Genomic DNA, 20,389 nt, shown 5'->3' with positions numbered 1-20,389 from the left:
ATCAGGATGGCCCAGTTACCTTACAGGTGACCCATGAAAGCACACATAACCAGTCTGTGCTTTCAGTCATAAAAGCAAGGCCTAATATCTGTCTAGTACAGTTCAGTAAAAAACACTGCAAGAAGCTTCATTTATATACATATATTGATATGCACACATATATACTTATGTTTACATATATAAATATATATGTGCATATATGCACTATAAAGGAAAAACCGGGAGATGAAAACACATCTGAATAGGTATATACCCATTTTCCTGGTATGGCAGACTGATATAGTTCATCCTGGAGTGAATGTTTAGTGGCTGCAGACTGTAGGTCTTACAAAACGGTGCTCATGTATTGAGACACCTCTCAGCACAACAGGGTGGTGATTAATGCCCACTAGTAATGCAGTTTTCACATAGCATCTAAACATTAACCAAGACCACCATGCACAACTAAAACTGTAGTAAGATCTCTGCCCCCAAGTAGTTTACAAACATGACTGGAAGCATACAACTACAAGCCAGTGACCAATTCTTTTTTATTTTTCTTATCAATCAGTCTAACACACTGATCATGTCAACAGCCTAATCACTGGGAGGTTTTTGGTAGGTATCATAACGCAATATTCATTAATTCATTATAGTTTGAATGTTACCCAACAAGGTTGATGTAGGCGTTTTACCTTCTGGTTCTAGGAGCCGAGGAACACCCAGCTTGTTTTGTGCTATACTGAAAGCATCCTCCAGGTTTTCTCGAGCTGATTTCTCCAGTGCTTGCTTCATGTCTACCAAAGTACAGTCTATTGCTTTTATGACAGCTAAGAAAGCAAGACCACTCCTCCAACTGCTTGTAAAGTCCTGAACTGCAACACCATACCTAAAGAGAATTACACACAGTTCACATGGATAGTTGTGTTACAAAATTCAAAGAAAAGGCATCATCATTTTCAAAGCCTTCTGAAGGTTAGAAGTAAGGTTGCTGAAGTTGCACTAGTCACATCTGAGATCTTTTTGTATTTTGAAACACACAAAATACATCCATAAAACACACAGATTCACAAACTGGATCAACGTGGCCGACAGCTGACATCTACCTGCCTCTAGGAAGCAATTAGTAAAAACAAAGCCCTCAAGAACGCAGCAATCACATTTAACATTCATAAAACCAAATGTCTGTGCGATTCCTGTTTCTGTTGCTCTCCAGCATTTTAATGCCATAGCTTGGGAAGACTGCCAACACTTAAATACTTAAAAACATAAGCATGAATGATTCACGTTCTTGTGTACTTGGCCTTCTACAGCAGCAAGAACTGCTTTGCCAAATGCAAATAGTGTCAGTATATGTAGAAACCACAAGTGTGTTAGATGCTCAAAGTTTTGGAGGAAAAAACAACTGTCAAACTTGCAATGAAGTACAGCCCCAGAACAGAAACTTCTGCACAGATCACTGCATAACACAATCATAATAATGCTATTATGCTTTTAATAGTGAAGTTGCAAGAACAATTTTCTCCTATGTTTTTAATTTGTACTTTTTTTCTGAACTGAAAAGCCTACGGCCTTTACTTATCTCATCCTCACTCTCCTTGAACCACCTCCTTGTTAATGACAGTATCAGCATTATTTTGGGACTAAATCTGTGGTTTCTTTATGGTCTGCACTGGCAGCAGTGAACTACGGATCTTGATGGGACAGGTTTATTTGCATAACAAGCACCCTTAGCTTCACTGAAGATAACCAAGGAATGATGTGACCTGCAGGACCAAGTATTTAAGATGCAGATCTGTATTTTCAATACTATACACAGAACATTTGTATTCATAGACAGATTTGGATGTAAAAATCCATCAACAGACAAAAATGTCAAATGTTCAGCTATCCAACTTGCAAGTTAAGTTTGACCCATGCCTTCTTTAATACTCTCTGGCAGTCATTGCCTCAGATAACAATACATATAAAATACATTCTAGGCATTTACACATGCACTAGACATCTTACATTAAAGTTTTTTAACCTAATGCTGCCAGGTTAAAGTATTACTATACAAAATGCTTTGGCGAAAGAGCTTCCTTTTTATTACAGAGAGATGTGTTGAGCGATGGAAATGGATCCAAACATTACATGTTCATGAGAAGTGACTAAAGATTCACCCCCTTCCTCTCTTTAATTCTGAGGAAAGAGTGACTTTAATAGGGGCTCTGTCCTTCAAGGCACTCTGCAGCACACGAGAAGCTGCCTCAGGGCTGCTGCTTAATTTAAAAGGCTGTTGCTGAAGTCTTTCAATATACTTGTTTTTTCAGTTCACCCCTTGTTTATGCCTACCCTTTACTTAGTGAAAGACATCAAACAGACTGCAGGAAAGCCAGGGGGCAGGAGGAGGAGGGAACGATCCTGTTTTAAACAATGCCAAGCAGAGTAGTGCAAGCTAACATTTAACACTCAAATCATTAAGCCAGCAACGCACACAGCTTCAGGGTCAGATGGCTGCTGTAGACACATGGTAATAGCAGTAATATCCCCCTGCAGAGACCCTGTGCCTCCAAACTTAGAAAGCAGAAGAAGCCACCGTGCACAGCAGCACACACATGGGGCAAAAAGAAAGAGAAGGAAGAGAAAGGAAAGAGAAGGAAGACTCAGCTTCAAGATGGCAGGTGGCAAAACATGATTTTGTACATGAGTTTGTTAGCTTACTTTCTGGTTTTCCTCTGTACCCAGATTAAAAGGGCTCTGATGGCTTTCCGCTGATCCTTCACTGTAATGGACATGTTTCTCTCCACACTAGGAGTGCTGGGGTAGGAGGTGTCTGACTCCGGACCACTGGGCCCAGAGGACAGGCTGGAGGAAGAGGAGTTCCTGTTGAGGTTGCCTGTCAGCTCCTTAATCTGCAACAAAATGCAAAACACACAGTGGTCTTGTTTAACACTGGCTGCATAGAGAATTTGGTGCTTGTTCTCATGAAAACTTTAAAGATCACAGTGGCGTAACTGAATTTTAAGAGGTAATTACAGACCTGCCCATTATAACTCTCAACTTGCATTGCACAGGCATGACAGCCAGCAGTAGCCCAGCTGCCAACCCCAGGAAAAAGAAAGGGCAAGGTATCAGTGCAGGCTGAACTGAGCAAACTTGTATTAAACAAAAAGCACAGAAACATGTCCTTGACAAAAATGTTTAACTGAAATTATTCGCTTCACAGGTCTTGCTTGAGTGAAATATTTTTAGTTGGGAAACGGTGACCTGCAGCAGCACTCCTGTCCTTGGTCAGCATTGACATTTGATTCCAAATTACCAACTCTGCTGCTCTTAGGTCCCCTGTGCCCTCTGCTGCTGACACAACACATTCTGGTCGCAGCATCCCTGCCTGTGACTCCATCTGGCCAAACTGGTGCTGTGCAGCACTGTTCCGCCTGAGGACCTCAGCCAGGGAGAGAAACCCCAGTGCAACTCTGAGATGAGTTTTTAAACCTATCGCCATTTTTTAAATGAAAGAGAATGAAAAGCTTCACTGTCTTACAAGAGTAGCAGAACCCTTCCACCATCTCTCTCTGTTCATTACAATTTGGTATTGTCTAGAAGGTAATTTTTAAAATACATGTAGATTATAGACCAGTTTTAATCTAAGCCTTGGGCTAAATAAATTTTCAAGTTCAAATCAGTTTTATTAATTCCAGGTCCTTCAAGATCTTTCATTTGGTCTTCTACATCAGTTGCAAATTTTTGCCATGTTGAGTAAGCCTCCAGAGATCAGTGATCCTGCATGGAATTTCCCACCACATTGTACCAAATCCAGAAAAGGTTATTGGAAATAAACTGTGACCTGGAACCAAACCCAAGACATTGGTTCAGATCCAGGGAATCTGGAACAGAACCCTGACAAAGCACAGGAGAAAAGGGAAAGTGGTAATCTGAAGCTCCAATTCTGGTCCAAGTCAAACGAAGGCTTAAATTGTTTCCTATTTACACCAAAATAGTTCAAATGAAGTAAAATGAAACAGCTGCAGGTATAAAATTAGGAGGCAAAAGCTCAGGTTTGACATGTTTAATTATGTTCTTTAGGATGAAAAGTAAATTTGAAAAGCAGTGTTCAGCTGGAATAGATTGATACCAGGAAGATTGTTCACTTATGATTAAAGTATTCAAGTTGTATTACCTGAAAAAACAAGATTATATTCCATATTAGTCCAAGAACCAGAGAGGAATTTCCATCTGCTATTTCTGCTGCATCAATGCTAACAAGCTTTACCTGTAGAAGAGATCACAAATTCAGAGCCAAATTCAAAGAAGCAAGGCAAATGCAAAAAATGCACCCAGACTTCTGAGCATGTCCAGAACACTTCTGCCACTGACTGACCAGCCAAAAAGCAATTCTGAAATCTTATGTTATTGGTAATTTGCCCTGATCACAAATGACCTGCTCATGGAACTCCTATCTCAAGCCCCCAGCATAGTCTGCAGAACAGAAATGAGCCCAATTCTGCATCCTGAGGATCACAAACACATTTCCTCCTTATAAAAATTGAACAAGATGGTGCCGCCTCCAGAGAATCCTATTCTTAAAAAGTAGAGTCACTTCTCATAAAAAATAAAGTCCTAATAAGATCTGCTTACTTCTGTCTTGCTATGCATCTCCCTTCTCCTTGCTTATCTCACCTCACATAGCTTGTCACAGAATTCTGATTAAATCAGCTAGCAAAGGATAGGGTTGCCGAACCCAAGCAAACTCTAGACTTTCCCACACTGTGGTTTATTCCACCTGATAACACCAGGATGTTATTCTCTTCAACAACACAGACTTGGTTTTGGCAAACTTCATGGAGGATGGAGGAAGCAAGGAAGCTGTCCGTCCTACACATGGCACCCAGACAGAGTTAAAGCCCAGCATACAGCTCATTTATCACTGAGAAATCCTGTGCATGAAGAATCACTTAGCAGCGCTTTACCCTGCTGCCCCGGTTCTACAGAAGCGTCCGCTGATGAGTTCCACCCACTGTGGTTTAATATCTAATCCTGAAGCTCTTGGCAACCAAGGCATTTTGCCAACACTTTCATTACCACCCTTCACTAACCAGTTTGGTTAAACTGAAAAAAGGAAAGCAAAATAACTTTTATCTCGTGGTTGGCACAACAGTTTTCAATCTTAGCAAGAAGACACCTCTAGCTGTCATATTTCAAGGCTCAGATTTCTTGCTAGCTCCAAGGTATTTGGCATGGGAAAACCTTTAAGGCCTAGTATGTCTGAATAGCAGTTTCTTCAAAATGGTGAGTGGCATTTACCATTATACTGCTCTCAGTGTCAGCTCTGTCCTCTCACTGCTGATTATGTTTGTCACCCAGCTCAGCAGAGATACATGGCTACAAGATACTGGATGCTTACCCTTAAGGAAACAAGAAATCCACAGAAAAGTAGGTGTTTTAGCACTACTAATTAAAAGGCTGCCTGTGTCTAAGGCTCCTCCTGGAGCAAGGCCTGGCCTTGCTCATTTTGGTTCTAGGTTGTCCTGTAGTGTTCCTGACAACTAGACATGCTCCAGCTGCAGCTCTGTAATGTGCTGATATCAACCAAGAGAAAAATATGCCATCTGCCAGTGGGACTGAGCTGCATTTGGGTAGAAAGCATCAATTGGGAAACTGTTAAGAAATATGTGAACATGTGAAATATTTCTCAGCAGTTCTATAGCAGGACACATAGACATACACATTGAGAGCCAGATCAGCCCCTACTGATGGAATTTCAAAAAGGAGACTGGAATACCTGGAAATTACTGGACAACTTCTTAACCTTTCACATCATCTCCTGGGAAAAAGGCAAAGGAGGTTAAACCTCCCACATCTATGAGGTTGTAAGAGATCCACTAAGAACCTCACATCATGCTCATTCCCACAGAGGGTTCTCAGTGACTCTCCTGCATGACTAGCATGGCACCACAATCTCTGGAGCAAGAGCTAAGCTCACTGTGGGGAAGCAGCAAAGTGACAACAGTTGCTGTTGTGGCATTCCATGCAAGGCAGGGTTTTGCCCATAAGCACACACTGGATCTTTCCTCACCCATAAAGTTTAAACCCTACTGCAGTCCTTTATAGGACATAGTCTAATAATTACTTTCTCCTTCTGAAAGATCTAGGTATACCATATATATGAGTTGTTACATGGCTGAGATTTCTCTTGACCCCATTGCTTCTCACATTTTTCAAGAGCAGCAATTTTTCAAAACACGAGCCACATCCAAAGGGCTTTGGAATAAAGCCCTAATGGGAGAAATAATGAATAAATAAATGAATAAAGAATAATTTCAAGCTACAGGCTCTCATCTTGCTTGGTCACTTACAATAGAAAGTGATGTTGCAGTAATACCACACTTGACTACAAAGGAAGTTATATCCTTATAGGGTTTTGATTCCTGGAATTATACTTTTATGTCATGTTCTCAGATTTATTTATTTTTCTGCCTTTGACTCATGATCAGCTGCTGCAGGAGTTTGCCAGATAAATACATGATTTATAATACTGTAAGTATTACTGACAAAGTCATCTACCTTCAGCAGAACTGAAGCAATGCCACTAAGACCCAGTTCATAAGAATTACTTGCATTTCTTTTTACTTCCTTTTAATATCAGATTCCTGATCCTTTAATCCTGTTGAACATTTACATTAAAAAATGAAGAAATAATCCTTCTTTTAGACTCTGTAGGTGTTCTTGCTGCGCATTTTTATGTGCTTTTCAGCCTTGCTGCTAAGGTAAGTCATAGTTCCTTTAAATTGTACATTCCTCTTACAGGCATGCAGCACATCAGACTAATTACAATTTCAATATAAACTGCAACATACATGGAGAGAAAACATTAAGACCTTTGGAAATACTCACATTACTGTCCTCCAAGAACTTCAGTGCTTTGGCTATGTTGTTCAAACGAAAAATGCGATGGCTTGAAGATTTGTATTCATGCATCTAGAAAAAAAAAAGCCACACTGTTTGTAAAAACAGTAGAATTATTCACCATGTCATATGAAGCTTAAAAACTGTTGACACAGAGGCAAAATACGGCTAAGGTAACCTACCTACGTAAAACTATTGTCATCTTTGCTGATCAGTAAAGTGCTTCAACTACATTATCTGCCCTTTCTCTAGCAAAACAGGGTTAGCAACCAGCTTTCCAGATGTTACCACTCTCTTCAACCTGCCACATTGATTATTTATGTAATCACACCCCAACCATGTTCAGTCACAGGATCAAATTTACCTGAAAATTCATAATAATGGATTTACCTTTTTTCTTAAATTGAACTGAATGGTATGATCCTAATTAGGAAGTGTGAGCAGCTTTCACTGCAGGCACAGGCAGGTGGGAGGCAGATACCTTCCCTTTGGCAGAAATGAAACAGATTTGTTGCATGCCTGTCTCCCTGCAGTTCCACTTTAGCACACAGTTTCCATCACACGTGTTCAGGAGCACCTAACTGCCAGTGCAACAAGTCCAGCCAGCTGACCTTACTTCCTTCCTTGCCCCCCTCCCTGACCTTCTGGGCACAGCCTCAGGTTTACCATGAGGTGTCACATCCTTCAATTCCTTTCCAGCCTGGCTTTCAATCCAATCTCTGTGAATGAACACAAAGACTGCTCCCCAAAACTGCAAGTGTATTACAAAACAAGCAGTTGTGAATGTGTGACCACAGAGACCATTCATGCTGCAGTATGCAGATAGCTTAGCCACTGTGGAGCATCATCGGCTGAGTGCATCTGCAGTGGTGAAACAGCTGCAGAACAGGTTTCCTCTCATCCAAGTGTGATACCCACACAGAAGATAGTACTTGCTGAAAGGACTGATGGAGAAAGAAAACATTATGTTAACTCTAGCTGGTCATTTATATTTGTACTGGGTGTTTCCATTTCTGGTATGTACAACTTTCTACAGCTCTTACAAAGAAAGGAGGAGGGAAAAAGATTCTGGTAAGTGAAGCTTTGCTCTTCTGATTTATACCATATCAGTAAGACTAATGAAGTCTTAGCCAGGATACCAGAACTAAACACACAACTACATCGAGCATCAGCAGACCTATTAAGTGTATATCAGACAACATAGGAACAGAATTCATTAAAAAAAACAATACAGCAAATATATCCTTTCTTGGTAACATGACTTGGGTGATCTCCAAATGGAATATGTGAGCATTAACATATACATACCAGCTTTTGTCCTGACAGGATTTCCAGTAGTGCCATCAAGATTTTGCCATCTTGTATATCAACAAACAGGTCTTTCACCTTCAGAGGAGGCTTGCACTGTGTAGAAAATAAAAAAAAGAGGTAGCTTTCAAAGTAGTACTGTTTGATAAGTCACTTGATTTCAGAGAGTAAGTAGGAGAATTTTACAAGACTGAGATACTACAAGTAAAACTTAGCCTGGAGGAAGAAAGGGCTGACTACAGAACCACAGAATGTTTAAGGTTGGAAAGGACTGTAAGATCATCTACTTCCAACCCCTAGGCCATGGGCAGGGACACCTCACACTACACCATGCTGCCCAAGGCTCTGTACAGCCTGGCCTTGAACACTGCCAGGGATGGAGCATTTACCACACAAACTGTTCCAGTGCCTCACCACCCTTACAGTAAAGAACTTCTTCCTCATATCTAATCTAAACTTCCCCTGTTTAAATTTAAACCCATTACCCCTTGTCCTATCACTACAGTCCCTAATGAAGAAGTCCCCCTCTGGTACCCTTGTAGGCCCCCTTCAGATACTGGAAGGCTGCTATGAGATCTCCACGCAGCCTTCTCCAGTCTGAACAACCCCAACTTTCTCAGCCTGTCTTCATATGGGAGGTGCTCTGTTCTTCATATCAGTGGCAATTCTGGCCCAAGAATGTCAGAGCTAGAACTGAGGTACAGTATTCATGTAATTGAGATCAAACAAGGACTTATTCCAGATTTCCCATAACAGAGTCTCACCCTAAATAGTCTGCCTAGGAAGTGACCACCCAAGGGTTGGGTGCTGATCCCTCAAACTACGACAAGTCCAGAAGAAGCAAATCCCACTTTATGTAGAAATAAGCCTGCAATCCACAACGTCTCCTCTGTAAGGTTTCTGGTGGTGTCATTCTGTTTCCTAGTATTTTCATTTCCATTGCTGCCCATCTCTTTTCCTACTTTAAATAGTAGCTTCTTGTATTGTATCTCTCTCTTCTCAGCAGACTCCTCCGAAGGGAACCATCTCCTCACTTCACCAAGGTGTCTGATGATGTGTGCTATGAGGCACACAGCCAAGTCAGCTCAGCCCTTAGTAGTCCCAGCTGCAGCAATTATGCTCTTTTCAGGTGTCACTCACTTACATATCCCTAAAGAGCACAATCTTTTCATCTCTGGTTCAGCAATGCACTACTGTTCAATTAAGCACTGCTTCTGGGAAACTGGGACAATCCGCTTTCATTACTAGCCTTTAATCTAGCCAAGAATACTAAACAATGCTCCATACTGAAATAAAGCAAAGTGTCCTTTATTTAAAAATCAAATAACCTATCTGAAAGCCTCAAACCCAAACCTTTTTTATCCTTTCAGTACTTAAGAGCAACCAGAACTCGGAAGATGCAGTCTACTCCTAATTATCCCATGACCAGCAGAGCCAGCTCCTCTCAAAAGTTGACCCAAACAGGATCATCTGCTCCAAAAGAAGACACAGCACATCATAAGTTTCCTGAAAGAGTACAAGAAGAAGACTTCACTGCTGTTTTTAAAATAAGCCACTCTGCAGGAAGTGTTCCTTTGAGGATAAAGGCCACCTTCCTCAGTGAGTGTCCTCAGAGAATCACCTGTAATTAGAGAGAGCTTTAGCAAAGCTTTGGTTATTTACATGGGTACGTTTACTATGCCATTTCCAGGAAAAACATTTAATATAAGGGCAGACTTCTGCCCTTTCTTCAGAGAAGCACTTTTCTTGGTTGAATCCACCTGCCCACTCAGATTCTAAGACTTTGCATGTTTGGCAAGGCAGAATTAACAGCACCCTATAGCCTTTTAATGATCTAATTCCTTCTGTAAATCAAAGACCTTCTCCAGAGTCACATATTTGACAATCTTTTCTGACAACTTCCAAAATTACCGTTAGTATAAAGCCCTAGATCCCGATTCACAAAGGCATCATGTAATGCTGCCTTTGTTCTGAGAGACCTTTGGGAGTACCTGCTAGTCAAAACATTTCCTACTAGTCTTTTTCTGACTTTCCAGTGAGGATCCCTTTACTTCTTCAGCAAAATAGTGCAGAATAGAGGACTTAAGCAGCTATGTATGTGATTGCTTTCTTCTAGAACTCCTTTACTTTACTATGTCTGAAATGCAATCACTTCCCAAGAACTACAGGAGCTAAACTGAGTCAGCTTGTAGCCGAAACTTGTTCCCAGTCTGCACTTTATGAAATTCAGACACAGACACTAAAAGCACTGTGAATTCCAAACTCAGTCCAAGTTAGGACTTTTTCTAGATTAGGAAGCTGGTCTGATTCCTTGATCCTGCACTAAGCATTGCTTCTGTCTCAGGAGTATTACAAATGTTTTCTCTTTCCATCCTCAACAGCAGGAAAATCATTCTCCAAGTGGCAGACTACTCAGGAGAATTATCACTACTATCAATAAGAAATGTAAATTAGGTTTAACAGCCATATTAAGGTGTGATTAAGAAACAATCACATCTTAAAAATATGATGTCCAAAAATTAGTTCTCTAGTGGAAGTGGATACATAAAGATCCTATCATACAGCCCTCCTCCCCTCATGATTGACAAGTAATGAATGGCTCCCATCTGCAACTCTGGGATGAAGCCAGGTTCTGAAGAACACAGTCCATGTTTGAACCTCCAATGTTTGAACTTCCAGTCCATGGAAGAACACAATCAAAGCAGTCTCAGCCATATTTGACTTTATGTGAGTATGTTCTGTGGGAAAATTCTAGCCTCATGACAGCATTAAACACGGGGTTAAATGCACCTGAGGTGAACTAAAGCCAGCCAAGCATTTGTTGTGCCTGAAAAGCATTTTTTTTTAAACCAGAAATAAGCTTTCAGCTTCCTGTCATTCTCCTCCAAACATCCCCATATGCACAGAAGTCAACTTTGTTTCCAAATTTAAACTACATTGGCTGTGATACATCTATGGTTTGGTCCTTGTATCCCAATATCAATGCTGTTTGTCACTCTTACCTTTCCCAAATGTAGATTTATCCATCTGGTAAAGGTCCTCTTCTGTACATTTTCCCGTTCCACTAGAAATACCAGAAACAAAAAAAAACAGCACTTAATTTTCCAGAAGAGGAAAACCTTGTAGGAAATTTCAAAAACTGATGCACAAAGAACTCAGAATTCATGAGAGCCCCGTGAATAAAACAAATATATTCCAAATCAGGAAATATAAGGTTGAGCTATGGTGTTTTATACAATTTCTTTGCCCAGAAATGAGCTATGCACTTGCAGATGCATTCTAAAGGATGTAGGAAGAGATCTCTCTTCAGTTTCGCAATCTTCACTGCAGCTTTTGGGAGGTGAATATTTAGTTGTCGTGCACAGCTCCCCAGTGATGTTAGCCTCTGAGCAGGCAGCTTGATCCTTCTATGTCCATTTATAGGATTATTGCTTTGATGCCTCATGTAAATTGGGCTGCCATGAATTCCAATGTACTTACTTGCATGCACAAGGAACAGGACCACATTAGCCACACAACAATTTTGTCTTCATTCTTATGAATGGAAAAACCTCATCAAATCTCATCTTCTCAGTCTAAATAGTGCATTTAAAATCAAAATTCCAATTCTCTACACTGAAGAATCATTTTACTTATATTGCAGTAAGAAGAGGAGTGCTTGCTCCTTGCCAGAAGTGCTACAGGCTAGGTGCTGTACAAACAGCTCTTGAAGAGTTTTTAATCACATCTGCCATTTCCTGAATCCATTTCCATAGTGAACTACAGCAAAAGTGTAAGAGGAATCATATTACTGACCAATATTAATTTACCTTCTAATATAAAAAAGTAAACCATATATCTAATATAAATGAAGTAGACTGAGAAAGTAATATTTCATTGTGGAGACAATTATTCTCAAGTGGTTCTCAAATATCACTTGAATTAAGGAAATCTGGCAATTTATGAACAAAAACCATTAAAACTAGTTATATGCTGTATTTCAATTTACTCACAGAGCATATCAAATACATTTCAGAACCATTTTGTGTTTCTTCAGCCCTACAAAAATAGCTAACCTATCTACTGGGAAATCACTTTCTGTAAAAGTCTGCTTTGTTTTTATTGGTCAGACTAATTATAGACTAAGTAGTAGCTTATGTAAATCAGATTTTAATATTGTTCCTTTTGATCATTTTAACTTAAGGGTCAGCAGTCTCTAATCATATGTATAATTGTTTTCCTTATTTTGATGCCTTGGAAGAGAGTTTTCAGCATGAATCACATCTGTCACTGATGGCTGTTCAGGCCTTTTAAGTCCTCTTATTCCTGTAAAACCTGATTTTATGTGAGATTGGTTAAAAAAAAGTCATTACCCTTTAAATCCTTTAGAAAACATGGAAAATGCCAAACTAATTATTGCTGCTGGCTTTTCTTTTAAGATATCTTAGCAAAATGTGCACAGACTTGAAACAGCTCCCTACAAATGAAACTGTAAGTTATATCAGAGTTCCAGAATATCTATAAAAAACCCACAACATTTGCCACCTACAAATCTCAAAGTACAATAAACTAAGAGATGTGTCATATCTTTCCTGGGCTTTCCTTCCTTCAACACCTTGACCCCAGAATTGGCTTTCCAAGCACTGAGCACTTTCCAAACCGAGCACACACATCCACAGCTATGTGTCACCTAGGGTGTAACTTCCACAACTGATCTGTTAAAATTAACTTTTGAGGGTGGGTGGAGGTTAATGTTAAGCCAAATCTGTTCCCAGATACACTTCTTTTTGTTCAAATGAATGTGTTGGTGAAAAGGGGAAGAGAGAACAGGCACAGCAGTGGCAGGCAACAGGGCCACCTCTTAAATGTCTGGAAATGCTCAGGAATTCTCAGGTGGGCAGCACCATGTTTCAGGGAGGACAGGGGACCTTATCAAATGGGCTGGATATACAGAATTCCAGTGTTGATCAGAATCAAAGAGGAAACACAGAAGGTACACAGAAGCAAAATCAATGTTTTCTGATTTCATCAGAGCCTTGGCTTTTTGGTTTTCAGTCCAATTTTTCACCAGTCGCTTTGGCAACCTTAATTTTCATGGTAAATAAGGATGGAAAGGAGAGCTGTGTTTATTTACAGATCAACCATGAAGCTGAGCACACACTGGCTCCTAATTCTGCTGCAGAAATTCTACCATGGATGCAAATTAGAGCTGCACATATGCCTCAAAGGATGGGTGAGCCAAACTGGTATTACTGCTTCAGGAAGTTCACACACCAAAAAAAAAAAAAAATCCCTAAAAGCCTCATTCAGGAAAGCACTTGCACATATACACAGGTTTCTGACACCAATCAGTGATCCTTCCTACAGCAAGCAGCCTCTTTCAAGTACGAATGATGACTCCAGAACAGACACTATTTGATTCTGTAATAGTCTAAAGCAATCGTAACTGGATGGGCAAAAGGAAAGAGGAGGAAATGTGTTTATAAAATCCCTAAAGCAGGCAAACCCCTAATGCAGGCCATATGCTCAATGGTAGAGTTAATGGGAAAAGTTCAGCACAGGTATTTACTGATATGCCTGTCCTGGGTTCAGCCTTTAACTGTTATTCTTCTCCAGCTTTGTGGACCTCCTAGTTTCAGTACAGCCCCTCTTCTCCACAACCTTTTCATTGAGACGATTGTAGAGACTATATAAACTTTATGCAGTTTCTGTAAATTAAATGTAATCTTTTTTTCTCCTTCACACCTACTATTGTATAAAAATGAAGAAAGTCATTCAAGTCTAAAGTTCCTCTACCTATGTATATAGTTTACTGAAACTGCACTGTGTTTACTGGGCAGCTAGAGAGCAATAACACCATTATAAAATAATAATTACTCACACTATATGGGTGGCCTGCACACAAATCCTATGCTGGAAAAGAAGGATGTCTGCTGTGAGGGTTGGATTCAAAGATGTAATGCTGGAAGGTAATAAACAGTTAGGAATTGCCATTTCGGTTGAGCTCAACTCAGACCTTGACAAAAGAGAAAAATTACAAAGAGAAATTTTGACTACCACACAGAAGCTGGGTCTTCCATACTCTTCCAATAAGCTCAGCTGCAACATACTTTTACAGTAGAGTCTTAGATGTTGTAAAGGAAAACTTTATATCAAAGTACACAGGTAAGGCACTGACAGACATTTGTTGCATTAATTTAAAAGGGAAGAAACCCCCAGAGAAGCAAAAGGTGTAGTGGTAGGATGATGAGCTTATTGTATAACTCACACAGTTCTCTGCCCACAACTATGACCTAAAAGACAGCAGAATTTGGCAGAATTTGCCTCAGCCACAGTATCTACAGCCTAGTCAGTTTGGAAAGAAATATTTACAAAGATATATATTCTGGTTTGTCAATCTTATGGCAAAGGCGACTCATTTGTTATAGAGTAAAACTAAGTTAGTTCAAAAACCACTTGAGTAAATTCAAGGTGAAGTTATTAATGGACAACAGAGTTCGGCTGCTTTCCTCGGTGGCACTATCTCCTTCCCCACCAGCCTAGAAATTCCTCAGGCATTTACTGATAATACCATTTCCTCCTTCTCCAAATCTCCTGAAAGGTCACTACTGTTGCAATACCTAAAAGAAGCCAACCCCCTAACAGCATCTACATTCAACAGCAAATGAGAGATAACAAATATTGATTTACTTTTAAATACTATTTATTCTGTTGTTGCAGAACTGGTTATGAATACTCCTCTGAGACACATCACCATGGGGCTGGGCACATCAAGTAACTACTAAATGTGGAAGCTGATGTGAGTGGAATACTTGTCAGCGTGTAATTACGTAGCTTCAGAAAACTGCTTGATTTCCATGTATGTGTATTACAGAAGTCCACTTGAATTAGTTTCCAAAGCTCTTAGCATTTCATCCAGGATATCATAATCAGATGACATTAAAACCTTCACAACAGGCCAAGCTGGCTTTTAGACTTTGCAACTTACCTTGAAGACATCTTACTAACTAATGTTTTTTTTACCACACACACACACACACACACAAAAGCCAGCTTCCTTGTTTCTCCTGCAAGGTATAACCTCTATAAGACACAAGATATACCTGTCATTAACATTGAACAAGTTTTCAAGACAGGAATGGTGGTGTTGGTCACCCAGCTGTGAAACAGGATGTTTTGACTGCCCTTGGCTTCAGAGGCAGTAACTTGCCAGGAGAATCATCATATATCCACTTCATCAGTAACCAACGGCTACCATAGAGCCAGCTTATAATGTGTTTGACTCCAGAGGTATCCAAGCATCTGCCGAAGTCTTAGATCAGAAGAAAATGGCACTTCTTATTACACAAAAAAATATATGGGAAACTGCACAATATTTAAATACTAGAACCTAACTCCAAAATGAAACATGGTTCAGACACTTGTCTTGGGAAATGCAAATCCTTCTCCTTTCATCTTCCTCACCCCAAAATTGTGGTTCACACAGCAAGCAATGGGTCAGGCTCTAAAGAATACACATTGAACAGTCTGCTTTTGAACAACTCAAACTCAGGCCACTAAATAAAATGAGAACTGGATTTTAAACTGGGCTTCATGCTGTTCCTACACTGTGACTCAGCCCAAGTATTTCTGATTACTACTCATCATACTATCAAGTCTGAATAGTGTTTTCTCTGCAAACTATGTTCATGAATGAAGCTGGAGTAACATCTTTGAAAATGGTTTTACCTAAAATTGCTCATTTGCTCCAAGCTTGTGCTACTGTGTCTCAAACACTGAAGAGTATGTTTCCAGACATGTTGTTTTTACAGATCATGACAAGGCTCTCCCAGCAATACCATTAGATAAAGAGAATGGATTTTTTTTGTTTTCTTTTTTTTTTATTAATGCATTTTTACATAGACTCAAACCTATGGCATTGAGTAGCCAGGCTGAATTTTGGTGTTAAAAAAGAGGCTGGTATTGGACTACAATCTGCCTCACTGAGCTTCTCTATACAGTACAGCTGAGACACATGAATCCTAGCACCTTCTACCTTTTTTTTTGTGTATATAGATGCAAGTAATTGTATATGCAACAAACCATGCCGTTACTTACAACAGTCAGGCATTAGGTACAGGAGGGTGATAATAGACACAGGATACTGACAGCTGTAAGGAAGCACAGATCATTATCTACGAGACCTTTCACTGTTCAAACACAATACATGGGACAAAGTTCAGATGCAAAGACAAAAGACAGGGCACATGTAAGCAATGCATCTGACATGGGAAGGGTGATTAGAGATGAGCAAAAGAAATAGGGGTGATAAGAAAGGGAGACTGGGGTTGGGGTAGCAACTGACAGCAAAATAAATGGAGAGTTTAAGATGAAATGTGCAAAGTAGGACAGTGCTTCATCTCAACACAGACTTACATTAAATAAATTGAACTATGAACCCTCAGAAACTTAATCTCTATTACGTAGTTTTACAAGAGGCTGAAAGATAGCTCACAACATAAGGTAACATGTAGGAAAATACTTTCTCTCAAGTGTATATGGTGCAGTCCAACTACACTGCTCAGTAAATACTCAGTACTTACAAGAAAACCTCCATATTTGTAGGAGTGTGAATTTTAAAGGCATAATCAAAGTATAGGGAATAATTTTCTCCAGATTGCCCACAAAATTCATTTTATAAGCCTCTGAATTCCTGGGAATTGTGTATTTTCCTTGTGCTTAAGAAACCCTCAAACAGCTTAGAAGATTAATACAAATTTTCTTTTTCATCTATACGGGGGTTGAAGGCTTTGTTGTGTACCATATGCCAATTTTATGTAATTTGGAGCACATGAAATATTAAATCTTAAAAACTCTGGTTTTCTAAAGGAAACATTAACTACGCTATATAAAATGAGACTGCTATCAAGTTACCTCCCATGAAATGGGGCCTCTAAGCCTTCCAGATGAAGTTGTTAATTGTTTGCTGAAACTGACCCATTTATTAGGGTCCTTATTAAATTTCTATGGCAGGTGTTGAAAGTTTGAAGCTTTTTCATTCCATCAAAGTTGCAGAGGCTGTATCTTACTGGCTCAAAGTTCTTTAAAACTCAGGTTGGTGCTGCAGAACACAAATATTGCAGGATCACGAGCATTACATTTTCATTAGCTGCAGATAAACAGGTTTCCTTTGGAATTCAGGATCTGATTATAGCAAAATATTTACTGCTGCAATTGTTACATTAGGATTATAAACACCAAACAAATATTGCAGGATGAACATGAGGTTTCTGAAAAACTCTTCATGCTTTAATCCTCACAATGTCTGAGACAGATGTTTCTCTTACCAAAGTATCAGAAAGATGAATTTACTTGTAAATTCTACAGAGCTCTGGAGGAGAAATCCTACATAAAGTATTACTATTAGAGATTATCAAAATAGCTTCCAAATGAGCGGGATTTATTTTTCCCCCTTGAAAACTAATTTGGTAGTGGCAGATGGTAGATTTTCCCCCTGTACCCTTCAATCACAAAGCAAACATATTTGTTCTCATTACTTTTTATACACATGGAAAATGTTATTGAACAGATTAACAAAATTTCTCATTTACATACCTGGAATGTTCTTATGAAACTAGATTTGATATGTTAAAAAAAAAGAAATACAATTTTGTTCTGAATACTTTAAATGAAACAAACATCCAGTGTCTACTGGAAAGGTTACTGGATCCAAAAAAGCAGTAATTAGGGTAAATTAAATGGGTTTGGAATTCATCTAACAAGTGATTTCAGTGTTGACCCAGAAAGGGGTTTTCAGGCTGTGCACACTACCTCTTGTGGTATATTCCATGCTGTACAAGGAAAATAATACCTCCTTCCATACATGAAAATAAACAGGATTTACTATTACCAGCAATAGCCATGAGGAGCAATGCACATTTACAATGTCTCAGTTTGTTGTTGCTCCTAGCCCAGGTTTCACCATGTTCCAGTGCTGTTTGCTGCTCCTACAGATGGTTCACCTCCTGGGACTGCTTACCTTTCTTGGAGGCGTTTAGGTCCCCAGTTCTGCACTGGGCAAAACATGCAACCCTTGTCATTGCTGGACTCTGCTTCAAATGCTGAAGTTTAATTTCAGTCTTTCCTTGCACCTTTTCTATCAACTTGACTTTATTCTTTTCACTTGCTTAAAAATAAAATCAGGAGTGCCCTTCTACACCTAACAAATTTATAGCCACTGCATTTCACCAGGTACCAATTGGCCCCATCTTCTTGTTAGTTAGAGGAATGGCTCTTGAATCAAGTTCACATCAGCATGGTTATACTAGCATTAGCACAGCCCTTTCCCTCCCAGATGGATAATGCATCATATCAATACCAATATCTGCACCAGTGTCTATGTATCACCCTTAACTGAAGATCTCAGTGCTCAAATAAGAAGAAAAGACCAACATCTTCCAGAAGCCATCCTACCTCAACCAAGTAAAGGCAAATGACAAAGTCCAGTCTGTTTCATCTACACTGCTCAGCATTTACCCTTATTTGTTGTGGCAAACCTAGAAGGCCTAGACTGTGAAACATTCCTTATTGTTTGTGTCTTTTTCCTGCCAAAGAGCAAAAAAAAAAGTCCTTTTGGCTGGTTAATTTTGCTAAGATATCAAAAGCTGAAATTCAGTAGGATATTCTGCTTTACCTCAGTTCTGACAACAGTGCTAAAGCTTGAATAATCTGAGATGAGCAAAGAAGCCCAACAAACCCCACACTATGTATCAGGGTTATTTCTGGACATGCAGAGTCAGATGAGAACTAGCATGTGCACAGAGTCCCACTGCTTGCTATATTCGGCAGTTAATATTAATAGGTTGGTGGTTAATTGCACTTTTATGCATGTGAAACCATTGCAACTGAATCTCTGAGTAGAAGGAAGAAAACACAAGTGCAGGAGAGCAGCAACATATCCACTTCCAACAGAAGTCATGGGCAGCTTCATGAGCATCTTTACAGGAGTCAGTCTTCAACACAAAATTTGAACTCTTGCAATTAGTAGCCAGGACCTTCAAAGAACTACAGGGTGGTACAGAAGGGCTGAGGAGGCAACTGCCAGAGACATGTAGTTTTCTTTGCCTGTGGGAAACTTGTACTTATAAGGCAGTAGTTTTATTTTCTACAACCAAGGAAGGAAAGGCAACCACAAATGCGTAACACAGAATTACCTTGCAGAAGCCATGAAATCACAAAGAATTGCCTGTTGGGGTGTCTGTGGCTTCTGCATTTCTCTTTTCTACATCCCCTATTATCCCCAAACAGCTTGGGGACACTACCCAGTCAGTACATTATCCAAACAAAAAAATGCTTCTGAACAGTACAAGCCAGCATTAGAAGATGTTAAGAAGTAAAACTTAATTATATATGTGCAGTACTTCAAAAACAGAATTAAAACCCAAAAAGAGTAACCCACTGCATGGACCACCAAAACCCTCTGGTTTGTCCAAGAAAGGGAGCTACCTCAGATGGGTCTCCCTAGTGAAAAATCACAGTGTTCTGCCTCTGTCCCACTTATCCATCCCTTTGGTATCTCTTATAAAAGCCATTAAGCAGCACAGAAGAAATGGAGTGAGGAGCATGGTTGTCAGATGAATATTAGAAACATGCAGAAATATATGCATATCTAAGAGCAAAAGATTGAAGAGATTTTTTTTGAGATTAATATTAACTAGCACAAATCCTGTGGCTTTGGAGGAATAAGCTTTGTCTATTGTGGGCCAGACACATGATCTGAAGTAGAGAGTATGAGACCATTCTTGGAGGGATGGAGAGGAAAAGAAAACCAAACCCACAACCTAAGAGACTGGAGCTACACTGTAAGCTGCTGTGCCACAGAACAAGGCAACTGCCATATAAAAACAGATGAAGGCAGAGTGTAAGCTGCCTAAATTAGATTAAAATGGCTAAAAAGCAGAAACTACAGTAGGAGTCCATTTTAAGATGCAAGAACCTAGCAGTGACCAGTAGATACCTCTGAGGAGTAGCCTATTGTCTTAAATGACCTTCTAGTAGGTATGCTTCAAGAGAGTCACACCTACGATTCTAAGAAAAGGGTACCTGCCACACAATAGTACAAGCAGATAGTACAGGCAGATCAAGGACAGCAAGCTTCTGACTGCTCAGCTAAGTCAGACAGGTAGCCTCCCCCATGAGAATCTGACCCTAACTCTGCTCCCCGGTAACCCTAACACAGTCTTCATGGGCAGCACAG

General features: G+C 39.8%; 1 protein-coding gene across 2 annotated transcripts in view; it reads right to left on the bottom strand.

Moving 5' to 3' along the window:
- CLMN (calmin) overlaps positions 1 to 20,389 on the bottom strand; it is a 75,129-nt gene that overhangs the window by 13,068 nt on the left and 41,672 nt on the right. The window contains exons 1-7 of one of the 2 annotated variants that reach the window (XM_031049500.2): positions 12,168 to 12,206; positions 11,178 to 11,239; positions 8,176 to 8,271; positions 6,856 to 6,939; positions 4,142 to 4,234; positions 2,683 to 2,873; positions 675 to 868 (exon numbers count right to left, since the gene is read on the bottom strand). In XM_031049500.2, the coding sequence (XP_030905360.1) occupies positions 675 to 868; positions 2,683 to 2,873; positions 4,142 to 4,234; positions 6,856 to 6,939; positions 8,176 to 8,271; positions 11,178 to 11,239; positions 12,168 to 12,174 (727 nt within the window). In that variant the 5' untranslated portion in view covers positions 12,175 to 12,206. Of the gene's footprint in view, positions 1 to 674; positions 869 to 2,682; positions 2,874 to 4,141; positions 4,235 to 6,855; positions 6,940 to 8,175; positions 8,272 to 11,177; positions 11,240 to 12,167; positions 12,207 to 20,389 lie in introns of those variants that run through there. The other variant, XM_031049499.2, reaches the window with a different exon arrangement.

This window comes from Melopsittacus undulatus, chromosome 4, assembly GCF_012275295.1.
Source record: "Melopsittacus undulatus isolate bMelUnd1 chromosome 4, bMelUnd1.mat.Z, whole genome shotgun sequence".
Classification (NCBI taxonomy): domain Eukaryota; kingdom Metazoa; phylum Chordata; class Aves; order Psittaciformes; family Psittaculidae; genus Melopsittacus; species Melopsittacus undulatus.
The sequence above is the reverse complement of the archived record's forward strand: the minus strand, read 5'-3'. Positions and strand labels throughout refer to the sequence as shown.